General features: G+C 46.0%; 1 protein-coding gene across 1 annotated transcript; it reads right to left on the bottom strand.

The window, feature by feature from the left end:
• Positions 1-2,025: 2,025 nt before the first annotated feature.
• Positions 2,026-21,838, bottom strand: GCLM (glutamate-cysteine ligase modifier subunit). Its single transcript, XM_083445075.1, has 7 exons — positions 21,300-21,838; positions 16,697-16,762; positions 15,629-15,713; positions 6,596-6,652; positions 5,433-5,635; positions 5,050-5,164; positions 2,026-4,348 (listed from the first exon to the last, which is right to left on the bottom strand). Exons 1-7 carry the CDS (start codon positions 21,423-21,425, stop codon positions 4,176-4,178), a joined length of 825 nt encoding a protein of 274 aa, XP_083301201.1. The 5' UTR covers positions 21,426-21,838; the 3' UTR covers positions 2,026-4,175.
• Positions 21,839-22,235: the final 397 nt, after the last annotated feature.

The raw sequence follows: 22,235 nt of genomic DNA, 5'->3' as shown, positions 1-22,235 counted from the left end.
AACGCTGTTTACCTTCCCGCCGGAGCGGTACCTATTTATCTACTTGCACTGGTGTGCTTTTGAACTGCTAGGCTGGCAGGAGCAGGGACCGAGCGACGGGTCCCCGTCGCGGAGATTCGAACCGCCGACCTTCCGATCGGCAAGCCCTAGGCTCTGGTTTAACCCACAGCACCACCCGCATCCCTGCAGGGAAGCTTAGTTTGCACCAATTTACACCTTTCTATTGATAGGTAAAGACCCAGACTGTTGTAGCATGGACCTCTTTTAAACCCAAAACCTGTGTTCATCTTTGGAGGTTTAGTGAATTTTGTTTGCTATATTTATGTACTTTTTGACTTTATGGGTTTTAAATATTTTATAATTGCAATGTTTGACGTATTCCAAGCTATAAAAAGAACATTGTTATGGAACAGCCTACAGAGAAGATTAAGAAAACACCTGCTCCCTCTCAGCCAGTGCAGTCACTGCTTTAAAAAATTGTACTGTGCAAGCACATTACCAAATGGATCTGACACATGGAAGATCACAGCACTTAATTCCATGACGTAGGAGGGGCTGCAAATCCTATAAGCAGCTCTGGGATTGCTCCTGGGATCAATTATATAGTGCTCTGCCTATCCCACCTGCCTAAGCACAATAAAATCTGGGACTGGTAATTTTTGAGATAACTGGATACAAAGAGGGGCACAACTCTCTTCCCCATAACCTATGTCCTACTGACCCTACAGCTGCTGCTGGACCCCCATCTCCTCCAGCCAGCACAACTATTGCCAGGGATGGCAGCTGTAGCATAAATAATATCTGGAGAGCTACAGATTCTCATCCCTGGTAACTTTTTAATGTATTTGCTTTTTTGATACGTTTTCTTGTCTTGTGTATTTTTGTTGGGAAGCCTCTGGTGTGTGACACACACAGACACACACACACACACAAGTTAAGAGTTCAACATTAAACCAACAATGCCATATAACAGTGGTTTCCAATTAGCTAATTATTGAGGACTCTGTTTTTCAAAAGCTAAGCCATGGAGCTTCTACTTTTGGAAATTTTGACATCTCTATGGTAGTTTTTGTTATGTGAATGCTCCCACACTGTGCTTTTTTCTAGGGGGATGCAGCATTTGGTGAATCTGAGTTTTGCCTCATTGAGGGGCAGTATTTCAATAGGAGTAGGAAAATGAGAGTACCCCTAAACATATTTTTAAAAGAAAAAAGCACTGCTCCCACAGATCCTCTGGGTGGGTTATGTGGACACCCTGGGATCCGTGGACACCAATTGTGAACCACTGCCATAAAAGACCTAGCTAGGATTTTACTCCTTTGTAGTTCTCATTAAGGTGGTAGACTTGCATTACAGAGGTGCTTCTTTTAGACAAGGATGAACAGCTGTTCATAGTTTATGGTTTATGGAAGCAGAAGAACAGAGAAAAATAATGTTCCAGAAAGGAAAAGTCTTTTCTGCACTTAGAAGGAATTTGCATGAAGGAAATTTAGCAACATTGCTAGTGTTGCTACTCTTAGTGTGGATTGGTAGTTACACGCAGAAACTAAGGTTGGTCTAGTTTCAGATAACTTATTCGTTTTGACTAGACTCAAGTATATCTGCAAACACTTAAGACAGGGCTGCCATACACCCGGCTTTTCCTGGGATTTCAAAGGTGGCATTGACGTCCGGGGGGGATTTCTGAAAGGCGGTGCTTTGTCCTGGATCTTAGCCAAATCAATAAAAAAACCCCAGAGTGTCTTGGTTTTTACTTTTTGAAATATGTCAGCTTAAGATTAGAGTACAAGTTGTGTTGGGGAAGGATTTGGTTATTTCACCTATTCCCGCACTGAATCTGAAATACAGTATTACAATGAACTAGAAAGAAGTACTAAAAAGAAGCGCTGGATGGGGTAGAGCCTTGACTCAAAGTGAGGCCTGGCTGAAAGGAAATCTTTCTCTTGGCATAGTATCACCAAAAAATGTGTTCTGCTTCCATATTTGGGATATGTGTGTTTTCCAGATAACATGCATAGTTTAAAATCTGTTTTAAAGTTTTATTTCATCGTATCATTTTATAGGAAGCATTCCATCTAGTGTTCTTCATGCTGGCTGGAGAAAATCCAAACCAAAATCTGCAGTTCCTCACTCCCTAACTCTAAAAAAGGACAACATAACCTGAAATATTATTTGAAAATTTGCATAGAGATACACACAAAGAGGAGAAACAGTTACCAGCGAATTTCTGTAAAGCAAGGTTTTTTTTAATCAACAATGATTTTCAAACTAGTAAAAGCTCATTAGGTACAGAAGTTTAAATAAAACCAGTTAATTCTACATACAACTGCAGCTGTCTACATCTTTTGTTTTGCAACCCCAAATTTCCATAAACAGACTTCCTGCAAATTCAGTACATACTATTTTTAGCAACATCACCAGAATTATTTGGATATTTATGCTGCAAATCAAAGTTTACGCCAGAATCCTGTCTGAGCAGCTTTACTTAAAACATTTTAGGACCCAAACATCACCACATGCTTAAACCCCCTTATTCAAAAACTTTATAAAAACTTGCGAAGTTTGCCCACTGGAATGGATTAAAGTACGTAACCAGGATATGATAGACAGTACAAAAGCATTTGCTCTTTCTAGCTACCCATTATGATGCTATTTTTAATTAGAATGTAAAACTCTGGACTTCAGATAAAAGTTCACCACCCCTCATGAAACCTGTCATTAGTGCATTAAACAGGTATGCATATACAAATACAAAAGTTAACCTTCCTCAAATGGCGTAAAACCCCCAAAATGTATTTGGCTATACACTAAATGAAAAACTAGAAAGCTGCTTCAGTTATAGAAGTTTCCATAGGTTAAAAGCAGTCCAGAACACTGAATGCACCAAACTAGTTGACAAAAACAAAGGGTTGATGCTACACTAAGGGCTTGCCTATGCTTTGCACGGGTCCAAGTAGTTTTCCATTTGCCAAGCCACTTTCCCCAGGAAAACCTCTTTACCACTGAATCGGAGGAAACTTCAATCCATTGAAAACCCAAATGATGTCTGCTCTGATTCAGCAGTGAATAGGTCTTCCCAGGATAAAGTGGTGGGAAAAGCAAAAGTGTGGATGAGCCCTTAGTTATGCTTTGAGTGGACCTGCTGTAAATCATCAGGATTTAAGTCAGTCATGAGTAACAAATTCCAATTATTTCAGTGGCTATACGCTTATTCAGTCTGGAACCAACCCAAACTAATTTTCGTTTAACTATGACAGCTCTGATTTTCAGACAGAATTGGGTCTCCTGCTTTTTTGGGGACTACAACTCCCATCATCCCTAGCTAGCAGGACCAGTGGTCAGAGATGATGGGAATTGTAGTCCAAAAAGAAGCTAGAGGCTCAAATTTGGGAACCCCTGCGCTATACTGTATGTGATGTCAAGGTTATATATAAAGCCAATCATCTTTCTATGGGTCTCAAAATGTAAATCATGCTTTAGCACTGGTAAAATGAAACTAGGTAAACTTTGACAAAGTTAATTATATTTTTGACCAGTGCTCTCCAATACAGAAACACCATCTCCTTGGGCATATATGAAGAGAAATGTAGTATAGACATGATAGAAGAAAAAAGTTACATAATACAAGTATTACACTGTATTATGACAGGAGTAGTGGGGAAGTACATTCATGAATATATTAAACCATTTACTTGCATACCCTGAATTTTACATCTCTGGTTTAAAATCAGAGTGCTCATTCCACCAGTGTTCCCAAATTTACTCTGCTGTCCGCTTAGCAGCAATAAGGTTTAACAAGTTACATTACTCCTTGCAAACAGAAATATTTCAATCAAAATATACCTAGTCAAATTCTGTTTATATTAGTCATTAAAATATTTCAAATATTTTTATTTATATATCATCTCTAAATCACCCGAACAGTTAATGAAAAATAATATTTCACAAGTGAGCAAGCTGAACTCAACACAAAACACACATGTATGAAAAATGTATGAAATAAAAGGCAATCGATAGAGCAATATGGTATCAGACTCTTACTCCAATATGTAATTTGGGCTTCACTGACTACTTGATAATAAAACATTTTGGTCTTTACAAATTCCAGTTTGCATCTTGGTGCAATTATCTAGAAGACAGGGCCTTTCAGATACAGGATAATCCAAAGGTCCATCTTAAGATGCTGGGATTCTTTTAGCTTGCAAGATGTAGCCTTTGGATTTGATGACTCCTCTACTCTTAACAATGACTGAATATCGCAGAAGCCACAGTGGAGTCCATTCATGCACTTGGCAATCTGGGATACTTTCCTGAAGTGTTTCTTGGAAGCTTGCTTCGGAAAGGAGTTCTAAGGTTAGAACAGGGACAGGAGAAGGTGGTGATTAGCAAAGCTTTTAGGAAATTGAGCTACCAGCATTCTGAATGCCAATCATATTTGAAATATGTACATATGCAATTACAATAAAGCAAACACACTATATGGTTGAACACAGTCCTGATATTTGACATGCCAGAACATCACCAAGACCAACACTCCAGAACCTTCTACAGTTGTTCATTACTTGACTTTTTATAATACATTATTTTGGACATTATTTTAAAAGTCCAGGTTTGTTCAAACTAAACCAGCACTGCAGGATTTATCCATCTTTGCTGCGGTGTTATCTCTACAAATGACTTTATGTTTTGCCTGCTGAATGAGTTCCTTGACTGCATTAAGTCCAAATCAATACCAGTTTTTAAAATCCCCAAACATACAAGTGATATAAGCCAGAAATTCATTGTTAAAAAGGTGGGAATAATGAAATCTTTGCTCAAATGGTAACAAGCAGTGCACCCTATGCACATGTTGTCCTCAAACATTGGGCTGAGCTATTCTGGCTTTGATTTAAGCTGGCATCCAGAAAAGGTTCTTTTTCTATACATTGTGCCCTACACAGAATATGGAACTAACTCAGTGATAATAAAGCTAATTCTTAATGATCATAAGATGGCAAAACATAAATGGACCTTTGGTCTACTCTATCAAGGCAATTAACAGGACCTTACCTTTTGGATCATTATGAGTCAAAAGCTGGATATCAAACTCTTTAGCAAATGCAGTCAGATCTGGTGGCATCACACAACAGGATGCAAGATTCACCTGGTTACTGCTTGGTTTCACCTAGAAAAAAGTTTAAAATTTCAGCTTTCCTTCAGATATAAGATAGTGCTATGGTGTTTGCCTTACATTATAATTAATTAAGTGACTGCACATTCTTTATGACAATGGAAAGTTGCTGTGCAACTACTCACTTGCCCAGCTGGCTATACAGTGTCTATACTGTACTCAGGTTTAAAACTGGATCTGATTCCATAATATATTCAGCAGAACATATTAACAGAAAAAGCAGCAGACCCAGGTTATTTCAGTTGAACAGACTGCCTCTTACCTGCGCCCACAAGAACAGTTGCTCCAACAGTACTTTATCTAGATCAGAAGTCCCTATGGCAACAATCTTTTTGTTTTGAACTAAGTTTTCAAGCTCTGCCCAGTAAGGTTGTAAATATTCTAAGGAAAGATTATTTCCGTCTTCGGTTGGAGGAGGAGCAATTATCACGGAATCTAACTGGTCGACACCAAGGGCAGAACATGCTAAAAAAGAGAGAAAAAAACTTTCATGCTTAAATAGAATAAAAATGAATTAGAGGAGGCTTTAAGAAACACAAATCTACTTGTCTTCTGATCACTTATTCTATCTCCTTGTATAAATGTTCAATTCCCTGAATCCACAAAATTTTTGAATTACAAGGAAGAACCTATACAATAGGTATTACTTTGCAGCAAAATATGCTGAAAAGAGAGGAAGGAAAGCAGAGTTCTTAATAGTTCTGAACAAACAATAGTACACCAAGGAAACCACACAAAAGGGTTATTTTGAGAGTTCAGCTATCAGAAAAACAAAAGACTAATTTTTGCTTGAATTGAGGCTAGCTCTGCAATGCAAAATCTGGATTTCTTCCAGTTCTTAGTAAGTCGGTGTGCACTTCTGGCCTACTAAAATTAGGTTTGAAAAAAGCATAATATGAAAGCCAATAGTAGCCCCACTCCTCCAAAGCCGAAATGTGGCATGGTCAATTGTGAGGAGGGTCACAGCCGCCATACCCCCTTGCTGGAAATGCACCCTCGCCCAACTGGACTTAGGTTAGAAGTCTTACGGTCTCCAATGCAAACTTTCCCCCCAAACCTAATTATGTGTGTGTTGTGTGCTGTATATGTAAGCTTACATATGATATGTTCAGGTATGTATGCATGCGCTGGTCAGCCCTGCTCACCTTCCATTTAGCTGCATCTATTGTTTGAAAGATGGACCCTGAAAAGGAAACCACGAGAAATGCAGCCACTCGACTGAAAGTGATTCCCAAACCCGCCTCCATTTCACTGTCTGCCAACTTAGTTCAAAGACAGTAGGGAAAAGGTACAAAGGCCAATAGATTTTTAAAACATTCATGACTAGGGAAAGCTTTTCTGTTTCAGAGCCAGAACAGGCTTTATAAAGAAAAAGAAAAGACTCTGCAAACTTTGGATGTGTTCAAATGTAAGTTGCCAACTTACTCATACTGACTGCTTCTCTGATTGATGAAGTGTTTGATCCCGCGATAAACAATTTTGCTGAAAATAAAAGACGAGTTAATAAGGGAAAGCAACATCAGCAAATAATGCAAATTCCCAACCGTGTGTTTCTGACCATTTAATAGCACATCAAATCTGCACAGATTAATGACCAAAACACTGCGGCAGAGGACATAATTTGAATGCAGAAGGTCCTGGGTTCAAATTCTAGAGTCTCCTAGAAAGGCTTGGAAGAATTATGCAGCCTCCTCCTTTCTTTATGTTGATGTCTTGCACAAATACAACTTAGCTATAAAGCAACAAGAACAACAAATGCAAGAAGTTCCCCTCCCAAAAGCAATTAATTCCCAAGAACACCAATTGTTCCAGTTAAAAAGTCTGACATATATTACACAATGTCCGCCTTTCAGAGACTGAGTTAAGGGTTATTTGCTGCTCTAGGTTATTTCTGGGTTTACAGATTTCTAGGCAAGTCTCCTACTAAGATGAAATTCAAAACAAGCTTACAGAAAGGTTAGATTTCAAAGCAATTTGACTTAAGACATGTTTGCTCAGGTCCTTTTGGTGAACAGTGGCCCACAGATTATTTCTCTACATGTGAAGACAAGGAATTTTTGCCAATGAGCTCCTGACGCACTGGATGAGTTAAAGAATGGCAGAAATGTTGTTTTCTGTTGTTGGTCCAGGGGTTGGAGAACCTTTGGTCCTTCAGCCAAATCCCATCAGCCCCAGCAAGCATCGCTGATGGCCAGGGATGATGGGAGTCGTAGTTCTGGAGGGACAACATCTGGAGGGACAAAGGTTCCTCACACTTCGCCTTAGCCTAGAACGTGGTGATGAAAAACCTGCTTCTTGATTTCACTTACAATAGATGCCCGGTTGTTGCTTTTTATGGTAGGTACTCTCAGAATCATTGATGGAACTGAGATTGCCTTATCAACTCAGATAAAAACCTTGGTTCAAAGTAGTTCATTAACTTGTTGTTCAGGAAGCATATATGAAAGATTATTGGCTGCGCTTTCAATACCAGGCCCAAGAGAGACCCAGGTTGGCACACACCTCTCAGCAAGATTTACTAATATTTATGTAGCTATTTTTGAACTAACAACTGTTTTCATTTTCAGGGTGCAAGGATAGCCGCGATCTATACAGAGCACTAGGATGGTTCCACAACCCTTCTGCAACGGTGCTTTAACCTAGAAATGTCTGCCCTCTCTTTGAGAAACTTCAGAATTGCCCCTTACTGAAGGAGACCACCTAACACACCATTCTGTATCCAACAGCCGGAGGCCTCTGGAAGCTCACAGGCTGATGCATTATGCAATTGGCTATTCCCTCACATTTGTCCCAGTTCTGTTTTCATTTTACTTCCAGCATTGCAACAGTGGCATCAGCTACTTTAAGGAAGAAAAGAAAGAAAAAGATATTGTCAGAGCTGGCTCCGGGTCCCAGCTCACCAAGGACCAACGCTAGCCGGTAGTACAGTATCAAAGTCTTTATTGAAGAATAGTCTCCATTTACAAGTCTCAGCGTCCCAGCTCTACGTCTGGACTTTAGACCGGCGAAGCTCTGTCTGGGTCCCCGCCCCCTGTGCACCAGGTTAAGACTCTGATCTTACTCCACCTCTTCCTTCTCTCTCTCTTCCTCTGGGTCTTACTACCCCCCGGGGTCTCATTCCTCCTGGACTCTTCTGACGCAGAGCTTGACCCCTCTGACTCCTCCCCCTCTCTTCGGCGGGCTTTAGGACCTGGCTCCCTACCCGGGCTGCCCACTTTGCCGCCCTCCTGTACATTTGAACTTGGCGCGCGCGCGCGTTTAAATTTCCGGATGACCGTTTCCTCGCTCCCTGACGAGGGTGTGGTCACTCCTGCCTCACGTTCTCCCTCTGCCTGCGCGCTCCCTGATCCCGATGCCTTGGACTCCTCCCCCCTACTGCACTCTGGGGGGGACGCTGGTCCGGATTTCCAGCTGCTACTCTCTGAGTCCCCTCTGGCCCCTTCTTCCCGAGGTGTCCCCCTTGCCCTGACCATGGGGGCCCCTTTCTGTGAATCCTCCGAGTCACTGGAGAGACTCAGAGACCTCGGACTACTGTCGTCGCTGACATTTCCTTCAGACTCCTCCCCCTCGCTCTCCGTTTCCTCCCTCTCCTGTGACTCTGCTCCTGAACCCCTGACATCCATCCCCCCCTCGAAGCCCCCCCTTCCCCCCTCCCCTTCCTCCGGCGGGGGTGCTGGGTGCTCCGTCGTTGTGGGGGTGAATGGTGGATACAGTTCGTCCCCCGTGGCGTGCAGCCAGTTAGAGAAATCCGGCTCGTCCTCCGTGTCTTCGCCGACCTCGTTCTCCTCTGCTTCCATCTCCGTGCCGCCATGCTCGAACCCAACGTCCTCCCCCATCACGTCCATGTCCCTCTCACCCTCGTTCCCCTCTGGGTCCGTTGCCTGCCAAGGGCCCCTCAGCCACCTCTCCTCTCCTCGATTGTCCCACCAAAACGAGCGGTCTGAGGCAAACCCCGAGGGCGAGCCCTCCGGTGAACGTGTTTCTAATGCTGGTTCTTCGTCCGAGGTGAATCCCTGGAACGTGCTGGTAGAAAGCGTGGGTGTGAAAAGCCAGTCGTCGAAATACTCGGCTGGCATGGGCCTGTGTGGGAACAAGGCATGAAACTCCTCTTTGAGGAGAGGCTCGTCCAGGGCATAGTCCGGCACCCAACTGTTGGCGCTGGCCGGGGTACCTTCCCTTGCGAGAAAATATTCTACTCCCTCTTCCCCCCATCTCGAGTCCAAAATCTCTGTGACCTGGTTGATGGGTTCCCTTCTTGGCGACTCCCTCCTTGGGGGGATCTCCCTATACTGGTCTGGTGCCGTGCCCTGCGCCTGAAATCGGTGAGGTGCTTTGTAGGGCGTGAGCACCGACCTATGGAATACTGGGTGCATTCTGGATCCTTCCGGAAGTGTCAACCGGAAGGCCACCGGATTGATCTGTGCCTCCACTAGGTAAGGTCCTAGCTGCTTATGTCCGAGTTTCTTCTTAGCTAAGGATCTGGTCGGCACTGCGTGGGCCGCTAACCACACCCAGTCTCCCACCTGTATGTCTTCACCAACCCTCCTGTGCTTGTCAGCCTGCAGTTTGTATGCGTGCTTTGCAAGCTCTAACTGCCTCCTAAGCTGCTCGTGGACTTCCTGCAATTCCGCCGCCAAGACTTCCGCTGCCTGTGGCTCCCCCTCCCCCAGTCTCTCTAATCCCGGGAAGGTTCTGGGATGCCTCCCGTTGTTGGCGAAGAACGGCGTCACCCCTGTGGACACGTGCTTCGTGTTGTTGTAAGCGAACTCAGCGAGCGGCAGGTAGTCCACCCATGTCGTCGGCTGTTGATTTGCATAGCATCTCAGGTACTGCTGCATGATGGCGTTGACGCGCTCCGCTTGTCCGTTGGTCTGCGGGTGTCTCGCCGACGCTAGGTTGATCTTGACGTTCAGGAAACCCATCAGCTTCTGCCAGAAGCTCGAAATGAACTGGCGCCCCCTGTCGGACAAGATAGACCGTGGCAGTCCGTGTACCCTGAAGACGTGGTCTATGAACAGTTTGGCGGTCTGTTCTGCCGTGGCCACCTTCGCGCACGGAATGAAGTGGGCCATTTTAGTGAACATGTCCACCACCACTAGCACTGCCGTTTTACCCCTTGAGCTGGGTAAATCCGTGACAAAGTCCAGGGCCACCCTCTCCCACGGCTCGCTCGGGGTCTGCAGCGGTTCGAGCAGTCCCGCCGGAGGTTTGTGCACTGACTTGGCCCTTTGGCAGGTGTCGCACCTCGAGACGTACTCCGCGACTTCCCCCCGCATCTTGGGCCACCAAAAATCTCTGGCAACTAGTTCTGCCGTCTTCTCCTTGCCAAAGTGCCCGGCGGTGGGTGCGTCGTGTAACTGCTGCAGTACTTTCGCCCGGAGGTCGTCTCCCGGTACATAGAGTGCTCCTCTGCGGATGAGCAATCCGTCTCGTACTTGGAACTCGTCGTCCTTCACCGTGCCCTTGTGCACCTCCTCCATCTTGGCTTGTGCGAAGGGGTCCTCCTGCAGTGCTCGACGGACCGCCTCCAAGTCCACGGTTGCTGAAGCGCACGCCCACGCTTTCGGAGCGAAAATGTGCTTGGCCGCTGCTGGTGCCGCCTCTTCGAGGTATTGCGGCTTTCTGGACAGTGCATCCGCCATGATGTTGTTGTCGCCTGGGATGTATTCTATCCTGAAGTCGAAATCCGCGAAAAATTCCGCCCATCTGATGTGCCGCTGGTTCAGGAACCTTGCCGTGCGCCAGTACTCCAGGTTCTTATGATCCGTGCGAACCTGCACTGTGTGTTTGGCCCCGACGAGGAAGTGCCGCCACGCCTTGAATGCTGCATGAATGGCCAGCAACTCCCTGTCCCAGATGGTGTAGTTCTGCTCCGACTTGCTGAGCTTCCTAGAGTAGAAGGCACACGGTCTCCAGTCCCCATGCGGGTCCTCCTGCAACAGTACGGCGCCCACGGCTCTGTCTGAGGCGTCTGTTTCAACCCTCATCGGTTTGCTGGGATTCACATGCAGTAGCTGCCCTTCGGACGAGAAGAGACGCTTAAGGTTCTGAAAGGACTGCTCCGCTTGCTCCGTCCAGATGAACTTCTTCTTCTTAGAGCTGAGCGTGTCGGTAATGGCCGCCGTCTGCATCGCGAACCCCTTGATGAACTTGCGGTAAAAGTTGGCGAACCCCACAAACCGCTGGACCTCCTTCCGATTGCGCGGGCTCTTCCAGTCCAACACTGCGCGAACCTTGGCGCTGTCCATGGCAAGCCCCTTGTCCGACAGCTTGTAGCCCAGGAAATCCACCTCCTTCCTGTCGAACTGGCACTTCTCCAGCTTGGCATACAGCCGATGCTCCTGCAGTCTCTGCAGAACTTCCTTGACGTCACCTTCGTGGGTCTCCTCAGATTCTGAGAATATCAGGATGTCGTCCAAGAAGCAGACGCATGTCTTGTAGAGGAGACCCGCCAGGACGTGATGCATGAAGGCTTGAAAACAGTGGGCGCCATTTTGTAAACCGAAGGGCATAACTCTGTATTCATATGTGCCCAGGGGCGTGAACATGGCAGTCTTCCACTCGTCTCCTTCCCGTATGCGAATCAGGTTGTACGCCCCTCGCAGATCCAATTTTGTAAAAACGCGTCCTTTCCTCACCGTTGCCAGCAGGTCATCTATCTTGGGCATGGGAAAGGCCGTGGGCTTGGTCTTGGCATTTAAGAGCCTGAAATCAACTACAAGCCTCTTTTGGGGCGTGTCCCTTTTCTTCACAAAGAATACAGGACTGCCCCCCGCTGCCTTCGACTCCCGGATGAAACCGCGCTTCAAGTTGAGGTCTATGAACTCCTTGAGCTCCTGCAGCTCGTCCTCAGACATGGAATACAGTTTCCCGGCTGGCAGCGTCGCTCCTGGCAGGAGGTCAATCTTGCAGTCATAGGGCCTGTGGGGAGGCAGCTTGTCCGCTTCCTTCTCGCAGAAAACCTCCAAAAACGCTGCGTACTTGCGCGGCACTGCTTGCAGCGTGCCTAATTGTAGCTGCGGGTCGTCCCCTCCTTCTTCCGGGCTAGGAAGGATGCAATGTTCCGCGCAATAGGAGGAGCCGAAGGTCAGTTGGCGCTGGTACCACGCCAATGCTGGGCTGTGCCTGTGCAGCCAACTCATGCCCAGGACTACAGGCGTGTCCGACAGGTGGGTGACATTAAAGCTGATGACTTCTCGGTGATTTCCAATCCGCATCACCATTGGTTGCGTTTGTTGCACCACCTGCCCCCCTAACAAGTCTCTGCCATCCACCGTGACAACGTTCAGTGGCAGTGTGGCTGGTAGCAGTGGTATATTGTGCTGCTGAATGAATTCCAGTCCTATAAAGTCAGCGTTACTGCCGGAGTCAATGGTGATCGGCACCTCCAGAGTGCGTCCATTGGGCAGTTGGAGAGACGCTGTAAGCTGCACCACTGGTTTGGGTGGGAGGGGGTCTGCGGGTTGCAAAAGTGCCGGGGATTGTTTCATTGACTTGTCTGGCTGGACCCCAGTGCCTCTTCCTCCAGCCAGACTCCGTCGTTTAACTGTTGCTGCGTTTTCAATTGAGCTGCTTCTGCGACTGTTGCCGAGGCTGCAGTGTGCTTGTGGAGCCTCTGGGGACACTCTTTCGCCATGTGTTGAGCACTGTCGCAGATGTAGCACTTCCTGTTCCCTCTAGGAGGCTTCGTTTTGGCTGCTCCCGGTGTTAGGGCTCTGTTAGCTGACTGAGCCCTGGCACCTCCGATCTCCATCGGCTCTTCTCCCCCTCCCTGCGAGGGTGTGGAGTGCGCACGCGCTGCTTCTCTGGGAAAGAAGGGAGGTGCTCTGGCTGGTGCCCTTCCCCAACGCCCTTCTTCCCTGTTCCAAGGACGTTCCTCCAGATGCACCCCGATTTCCAGAGCCCTCTGGACTACTTGCTGGGTGCTCCTTGGTCTCTCCCCCCTTCCGATCTCTGCTTTTACATCTGCATTCAACCCCTCCCAAAAGAGGTCTCTGACTGGCGCAGAATCTTTTTCCCACCCCAGGGCATGAACCAATCCGAAAAAGCGTGTATGGTACTGCCTCACGCTGGCTTTGCCTTGTTTAAGTCCATGTATGTCCCTCCTGGCAATATCGACGTCTACCTTTGATAAAAAACATGAGTCCATTGCTTTAATAAAAGCATTCGCATCTTGGAGCGCTGGATCATCGTCCCTCCATAGATTCCTCAGCCACGTTTTGGCTTCCCCATGCAAATGGGACAAGATAAACCCCACTTTCTCTCTCTCATCTCTAAAGTCTTTGTCAAGTAGATCCAGCGCAAACAGCAGGTCTGCTCTGAAGTTGGGGTACTGCTGCAAACTCCCATCGAAATGCGATACAAGGCTGCCTCCCCTTCTCCCCAAGCCAATGCCTTCTGCCTTGGATCCCGTTTGCCCCTGTTTAGAAAGCACGTCCAACCTGACCTGGAGATCCCGGCAGGAGGTAACCATTTCCTCCTCTCTCTTCCTGGATGCAATTACCTCCGTGCTGAGTTGTGTCACCGCTTCTTGCAGGGCTTTTATCTGCTCTTCCGTCGTCATCTTGCCTGAGTTTTGTGAGCTCTGTAAGCACCCCTCCTCTGCCCTCGCTGCGTCGACTCACGTGGCGAGGTTCTTGGTGCCAAAACTTTAAAAAGGAGACAGAGCTTACTGTCAGAGCTGGCTCCGGGTCCCAGCTCACCAAGGACCAACGCTAGCCGGTAGTACAGTATCAAAGTCTTTATTGAAGAATAGTCTCCATTTACAAGTCTCAGCGTCCCAGCTCTACGTCTGGACTTTAGACCGGCGAAGCTCTGTCTGGGTCCCCGCCCCCTGTGCACCAGGTTAAGACTCTGATCTTACTCCACCTCTTCCTTCTCTCTCTCTTCCTCTGGGTCTTACTACCCCCCGGGGTCTCATTCCTCCTGGACTCTTCTGACGCAGAGCTTGACCCCTCTGACTCCTCCCCCTCTCTTCGGCGGGCTTTAGGACCTGGCTCCCTACCCGGGCTGCCCACTTTGCCGCCCTCCTGTACATTTGAACTTGGCGCGCGCGCGCGTTTAACTTTCCGGATGACCGTTTCCTCGCTCCCTGACGAGGGTGTGGTCACTCCTGCCTCACGTTCTCCCTCTGCCTGCGCGCTCCCTGATCCCGATGCCTTGGACTCCTCCCCCCTACTGCACTCTGGGGGGGACGCTGGTCCGGATTTCCAGCTGCTACTCTCTGAGTCCCCTCTGGCCCCTTCTTCCCGAGGTGTCCCCCTTGCCCTGACCATGGGGGCCCCTTTCTGTGAATCCTCCGAGTCACTGGAGAGACTCAGAGACCTCGGACTACTGTCGTCGCTGACATTTCCTTCAGACTCCTCCCCCTCGCTCTCCGTTTCCTCCCTCTCCTGTGACTCTGCTCCTGAACCCCTGACAGATATGCATTGCCTGAGGCCATGAGATGATCCTGAAGATTTTTGTTGAGTACAGACTTTGGAAAGAGCAATATGGATGCAATGATATATAAGCAAAGCAGTACCAAAGTTCTGGTGGTGCGCACTTTGGATACATTTGCAAGCCCAGGGCTCATACACTCTCCCCTCCCGCTGGTGTGGCTGTGAGGCGATCAAGCATTTATGCTTCTATTTTTTATTAACCACAGTATCCTTAACTGGGGTCACTCTTAACTATAGTTCTCCAGAGCAAGCCAGATAAATAAACCTGCGGTGTGCGCGTGTGTGCAAGCCAGAGACTTGCAAAGGCTTGGCCTCATAATGCTAAATCATGATGCAAACACAGCCTAAATGTAGATGAACTATTAACTGTGCAATGCTAACCATGTTTTCTCAGAAGTAAGCATATTAAATGCAAATACACCCAGGTAAGCAGGGTTTAACGATCCTTTTTTATTTCTGTGATCTCCTTTGGGAGAGGACAATTGTCTGAAAAGCAGGATAAAAATATTAAAAGGGAATAAATAATATTGCTTTGTCCTATGAATTAGTCATCAGGTTGTTTAGTTAGCAGATCCTCCTATGAATTAGTCATCAGGTTGTTTAGTTAGCAGATCCTCCTATGAATTAGTCATCAGGTTGTTTAGTTAGCAGATCCTTGACTGCAATCCTTGTCAGCAGAGTGACTAGAATAATGCAGATAAGAGTCCCAAGAGAAAGTAAGTGATGATACTTTACTGAAGGTAACTGAACAAAAGCAGCATATAATATGCAGAGAAACAAGCTTTGGTCTCCTGGCCAATGGCAGACTCTGCTGCCTTTCAGCTCTGTTGCCCCATTCATTCATAACAATGTTAAGCTGTGCTATGCTGGACCTCTTACTCAATTCCCCAACCTATTCAATTTAATATCCCATAGGTCCCCAGAGGAAAGTGACTCTCTGTAGCTAAGAAGCTGGTTGGCTAACACTGGGCCCTGCTCCATCCCATCTCTCCCGATGAAGTCAACAACCAAATTATACCTGAAACTTTCAGTTCTTCCCTTTCTTCAGGATTGATCTTTTCTATTGCTTGGGCTAGAGTACATTCAAGGGTTTCGGGCAGCTCCTGCAAATAAATATGTTGACAGTCAGAAGTAGCTTACCAGTATTGGCAGCTAAGCACATATTGTGCCATTAGAGAAGACATATAAAAAGCAGCCTTGAGCTTCACCAGAATTCTGTTTTCATATGGGGAGGGAGAGCAAACAACTCTGCAACAGATGCTTGAGACAGAAGTCCTGGAATCCCCCTGTCCGAGGCACCCAGTTGCAAAAGGCCTGGTCCACACTGCACAGCTGGAGGCCACAGAGGGCAAGTCTGACAAGCACCTTATCAGCTGCCTAAGTCTCCTCCTCTCCCAGGTCCTTCCTAAGCAATCTGAGACACCCAGCATGCCTGTTTCTGCTCTTCCCTCTTCATGTCTCTTCTGGTTCTGGGAGACCAGAAGGGAGGGGAACTTCACTCTCCCTGCTCACTAAACCCTGTTACCTCTTCAGCTTCCAACACCTCTTCCCAATCTTCTTCCTCTTTTCCCTTTGGCGACTTGTTGTCGTCCCACCACCAATCCCTGGGCTCTGAGCCTTCTTCCTTGGGGGTTCCTTAGCTGCTGCGTCCCACCATTCCTCTGTGTCCATTCAGTCCATGATAAAGTGCTGCTTTGGACATTTAAAGCCCTAAATGGCTTGGGATTCCAATTACCTAAAGGATCACCTCTTCCAACAGGAACCTGTCTGGACACTCCATTTGCCTTCAAGATCCTTCTCTGTGTCACAAAGAAGCATATGGAGGGCAGTGACCAGACATGTGGAAGCTCTCCACCTGCCCATCCCTACTCTTTGGAATGGGAAGGAATGCCTGCCTCTGACTTTATTATCATTTTGGTTCCAGGTAAAGACACTTTAATTCTTCTATGATAACTTTCATTATATTGTTTCTCTCCCCAGCAATAAATTTCATTTAACAAGGACAGACTGAGATTGGGCCAGAGAAAATTCTAATTATTTGACAAGCATACTAGCAAGGAAACACAAAACAGGAAAGGTCACTTACCTGCAATAGATCTGGGCTGATCTTTGAACTCCACTCATTTAAGGTTTTCTGAATGCAATCCCGCAGCTGCAAAGCAACATATTCACTATTCAGCACTGCTTTGTTTCAATTTTGCAATACAGTGAGAAAAGGAAATTAAACTTGCCTCTGCTGATCCCTATATTTTCTCTCTTATGCACACAAACTAAGCAAGTTATATCTGGGTACTGTGATAGAACAAAAATGTGAGGGCAGATGTAAACAGGAAACAGTAAAAAGGAAAGGAATCCTATTTTTTTCTGCAATTCACCATGCTGGTTTTAAAGTATTGCTCCCTTCTCCCATTAGGCAAAGCGGGTGGCCTGCATAAGGTCACTTTAGGGGCCTAGATGGGAAATGAGAGGAACCCTCAAATAATGCAGCAGATTCATGACTTTTGGGGGCAAAGGAAAGGAGGAACAAGTCACCAAAACCTAAAGAACTGGAAAATTGTGCTAGAGGAGGGCAGGGGAGGGGTACAAAAATGTAAGGCTTGCTGTGGCTTGTTCCTGTCACAAAAAAACATTTAAGCTAGAACCAGAGATATGAACTCTTGCTTAAGAAACTAAGTGTCTTCCTCTGTACCAGAATCCAGCAAACCCAACAGTCGGCAATAAGCCTTCATCTAAAAATTGGCCCGTGGTTCACCAATAGACCACTGTCTTCTTTCTGCCTCTTTGGACAAGTTTCAACTTCCTGTTCAACATCACTGTGATCTGAATTGAGGGTTGCTGATACTGAATGGAATGATCAATTAACTTTTTCAGTTAACAAGGCATAGGGAAGTTTGAGTCCAGGTCTGAATGAACAACAACTTCCATTTTTATTTTTAAAAAGGGAAGAGAAGCAAAATCTAGCACCTGGTCTTGTAGTAGTGTATTTCTCATGCAAAGATCATTTGCAAAAGCTACAAATTCATCCTAAGTAAAGCTTTAAAATGGTTTGACTGATTTAATTGTTGTGAAACAATTCAATGAAAAGCAAATATTAAGCATGTTGTGGGCATGTTTAATTTTGCCAAACTTTCGGAATGAGAAAACTAAATGTGACTTTTTCTATTAGAATAGAGTAGCATTTGTCTATTGAATTGGAAGCTACCTCACACTCTTTAGAATTTCAGAAAGGCACCTTATTAACTGAGATTCTGATACCATGTTACAGTATTTAAACATAACTCGTCAATTAACTCATTGGTTAAGAGGCCAATCATCAACTAATAATTCTTTAACCAGTTAACAGCCCTCATATTTAGCGTTCCCTGCTGTGATGGCTTTGGACAGTTTGTAAAGTGTAAAATTTATTATCTGACTCGATTCCCCAGGTGTAAAACCAAAACAGTGGTTTTCAAAGTTTCTAGCTTTGGGGAACCCCTTCCCCACTGAGTGGTCTGTGCTGAGGAATCTCTGAGTGGTCTACATCTTCCAAAGGATTCTGGGGTGTATTCTATGAGCCACACTCGGCTTTTGTAGGCTGCCGGCCAAATCTTTTGGCAACCAGTGAATGCCATTTACCATCACCTAACATGAACTGAGACTACGCCCTGTAACACACCCAACCCTTCCCTGCAGCTACACATTACAGGGCCAGACGAGTTGTAGTGCACAAACAGTCTTTTCAGAAAACCTGTCCATCGCTACTGATATTCTCACTGAGGAACTCCCGTTTTCTGGCTTTCAGTTTGAAAGCCACTGGGTTAGAAACAATACTGTAGTTGTATGCAGAGGAAAAAAGATAATAAAATAGGAACCCATGCTTCTGGTACATATGTTTTACACGTGTCAGAGCAGTTCCCTTCAGGGAAGTACTGTATTATTATTAATTAGACTTGTTAGTAGCTTGTTGCAAAAGGGTTTCCCAAGCAACATGCAACATATTTAAAAACATAAGCATAATACAAATACATTATAATATCAGCACATTCACACAAGAGCACATGAAATTCATAAAAATTGCACAACTTCCCTAATAGCAGCATACAAAGAAGAACAATAAACTACACAAGCTGTGTTGTAGTTTACTATTATTACTAGTATTGCTCCCACCCTGCCTATTGTAAAAGTAGTACTCACTTCTATTTTGATTTGAACTGAGGCTTTCATTATATTCAAGCAGGCTACGGGATAGCTGCCAAACATAACTTCATTACTACCTCAGAATGGTATGGGGGCCTATAGTTTGCAGAACAATGACTCCCAAGCCTCGTAATCCATGTTCTGAAACTAAGCTGCTGGCTTTATAGATGCTCAGTGCTAAGAACTGAACCTCATCTTTAGAATAATAATTAAAAACAACAGTTCGGCAAGCCAGTTATCCAATAGATTAGCAATGTACTTTCCCAAGAAGCCACAAAGCAAATTTTAATTATTGCTACACACTCACTATGCGTACATTTGAAAGGGTGAAACAAGGTTATTGTGATCTGTGGCTGTGATAAACTTTTCTTCTCATATCAAGGTGGAAATATGATCTGAAAGCAAAAGTCCTCTAAATATCGTTTTGAGTATAAATTGTTATTGTGGGATAGCTGAGAATAAAAGTAAGCTTGGGGAAAACTTTCCTCAAGCTGAGGATGACTACTTTGGGTTACAAAATACTATAATATATCACCTTATGGCACACTGGGGGTGAAGGAAATTGACAATTATAAGAAAATAACTAGGTCAATATGATACATGAACACTTTAGTCCAGAAGATATCTTGTCTTTGAATAGATTGCATTAGCCATAATAAAATTTATTTATATTTATTACAAATATTTAGGTGCCGGGGGTGGATGTTTCTCTTTAATCAGGCTGATTAAAATTCTATGTCCTTTTAAATGTATTTGTGGGAGGGGGCGTTATTGGTTTGTTTTTGTTCTTGCTTTTATTATGGATTTTGTGTCCTCATTTTGTATTTTTGTGTTGTGAACCGCCCTGTGATCTTCGGATGAAGGGCGGTATACAAATTTAATAAATAAGTAATAAAACAAAAAGAAAATGATTAGAATGAAATGCAGTTTCACAGGACCATTTTTAGGCTGTTTAAAAAGGACTGACCCCCCAGGCATAAGACCAATACAGCGCTGCCTGTCAGTATACCCTGAAGAGGCAATATGATGCCAAACTAATTACAACAGGATTCCATACGTCAATTACAACCAGGGTGAGGCAAGGAAGTTTTTGCAGCTACATGCTGCAACACAGTTCAAGGTGCTCACATTTAACTGCTAAGCTAGACATATATTTAGCTAGCAAGTTTGGGGCCGTAAAAAGCCTAAACAGATTTAATGTAAAAACCTTTAGCACTACAAGGTGTTGAGTAGTTAAGTTAGGCTGACGTCAAAGGCATAACTGCCTATCAAATTTCCAGTAAGTTGCCTGATCAAACGTGCAACAGCTCATCAAACTGCTAAAATGCTAGCAAGAGATTTGGAAAAAGTTGCTTGCTTATGATTCAGAAACGTTTAGGGGAAACATAGCAGAATAAATGAAAGTGGAAGTGTATGCCCTGACAGTATACCAAACATTATGTAGAAATGTTTGGGGAGTCTTTTCGCCTAAGTGCTTGTTAAGAGGGTTTTTTAAAATCATGTCCAAAATTTAGCAGAAAAGCACTTGTTAACAAATTGTGATGGGCTTAAATGTTTTCAAAAAAACCCCTACTCTTAAGGCTATTAAGAGAGACTAAGGGTGCTTTGAGGCTATCACAATTTTTCAGATGGGGAATCAGTGACAAACCAGGAAGTTACGGCAGCGCACATTACTGGGCAACAAACCGCTTTCCAAACAAAATCAGACTTTTTGCAGCAAGGAAAGTGATAACAATTGCTTGGTGCAACGTCATATAGCCAGCCTACAAACTTTGTGCAAACAAATCAGGTGAATGGTCTACAAACAAGTTGTTTGCCTGGAAGCAACCTGTAAGGCACTGGACAAAAACACAATACAGTGGAAGAAGCAATTTTTTTTTGCACTGAGGAAAATACACAGCAACATAAACAAATATCTACTTAACAATGACGCTTCTAAAAAAGATAACTCTCCGTGGTGGGATTCCAACATTGCTCTGAACCCACAAACTCCCCAGCTAAAGCGGAACAGAGAACCAGGAAATCAATAAAGCTTTAATTCCCCTCCACCCCGATTCAGACAGAGATCTGGATTTTAATACCAATTCATTGTTTTCAAATCATCGTGCTGTTTGGGCTCTTCCTCTTCTTATTTTCAACGCGCGAGAGACGTATAACAACAACTAAAACCCCAGTCAATAAAACCAACGTGCTTTGGGAACACACACACCCAGCGCTGCCTCCCGCTGCTTTTGCCACAGAAAGGAGACAATAAATAACCCCTTTCAAGGCACCGCGACGAGGAACAAAAAAACCCCTGCCAGCCCCCGTATGTATTATTTATGAGGGAGCGGTCGATCGCAGCGGCCTGGCTTTGGTGGGGTATTTTTTTTTTGGGGGGGGGGTGTTGCTAATCCCGCGCGGAGAGCAAGAATCGGGATCCGCGCGCCCGCGTTCTCACGACCAACATGAGCGGGTCGTCAGAATGGCCCGTCCACGCGTCGTCTCCTCCTCCCCGCTTCCCGCAGGCTCACCTCCTCGCTGGGGGTGGCCGGGCACTTCTTCCTCAGGCGCCCCCAGTTGAGCAGGTTGCCCGTCTGCAGGTTGAGGGTGCCCGCTTGCCCCAGCAGCACCCCGGCGCTGCCGCTCTCCGTCCCCATGTGCGCTGGTCGCCTGCTCTCTCCGCCCGCTGGAAGCCACTGACCGCCGGGTCCTGAGGAAGGAGAAGAGGAAGGGACTCGAGCCGGGCAGAGTCTGCGGCGCCGCTCTCCTTCCTTTCCCTTCAGACAAGGGACGGTGACTCAGCAGGAGGGGAAAAGTGCCTTGTCACCGTCCCCGGTCACGTGGCTCAGTACCGACACACACACAGAGCCACAAGGGAGCGGGGAGCGCGCGCAAAGGGCCCTCCCAACGGCGGCGGCCGCCAACTGCTTTGATCCCAGCTGAACCCCAAGCTACACACACACATATAGAGGGGAGTTCTTGCTGCCAGTGCGCATGCCCAGCAGTCAGGAGCATGTGCCGTGACAGCTGCGATGCGTTCTGCTCTCGCCCGGTCTCTCCGCCGGGAGCGTGTTTTGGAACAGCGCCCCCTGCCGGTTAACTTAGGATCTCAGCCCGTCTCAGACACTCCTTTCGCGCCAACATACGCCCTACGGCAGCCGTGTATAACGAAGTCGCTTTCTCTCTCTCTCTCTCTCTCTCTCCTCTCTAATCTCTCTCTCCACCCCCACCGCCCGTGTAACGGCAACTTGTGTTGAGTGAGGTAGGGGGGCTGCTTGGCTACGGAAACTCGTGCGCCTTGGCGCCAGAAGGATGCTCACGACACGATCCTGGACAGACCCGTTTACATAGCTGTCAATTTACAGATTTGAAAATAAGGGACCAGCAGCCTCGAAAATAAGGGATCAGCAGCCAAAATAAGGGATTTTACTTAGTTTATACAGAAATCCGCCACTGATGGAGCCATG

This window comes from Podarcis tiliguerta (assembly GCF_965153285.1).
Source record: "Podarcis tiliguerta genome assembly, chromosome: 6".
Classification (NCBI taxonomy): domain Eukaryota; kingdom Metazoa; phylum Chordata; class Lepidosauria; order Squamata; family Lacertidae; genus Podarcis; species Podarcis tiliguerta.
Note: the sequence above shows the minus strand (reverse complement) of the source record. Positions and strands in the feature narration are given on the sequence as shown.

Bases quoted from the DNA above. Each gene is read 5' to 3' on its own strand.
- GCLM (XM_083445075.1), bottom strand. From the start codon at position 21,425: ATGGGGACGGAGAGCGGCAGCGCCGGGGTGCTGCTGGGGCAAGCGGGC. The intron at 6,653-15,628 runs GTATAATTTGGT...TTTTATTTTCAG, and splicing joins GGAAGAACTGAAAGTTTCAG to CAAAATTGTTTATCGCGGGA. The intron at 5,636-6,595 runs GTAAGTTGGCAA...TCTCTTTTTTAG, and splicing joins CAGAGAAGCAGTCAGTATGA to CATGTTCTGCCCTTGGTGTC.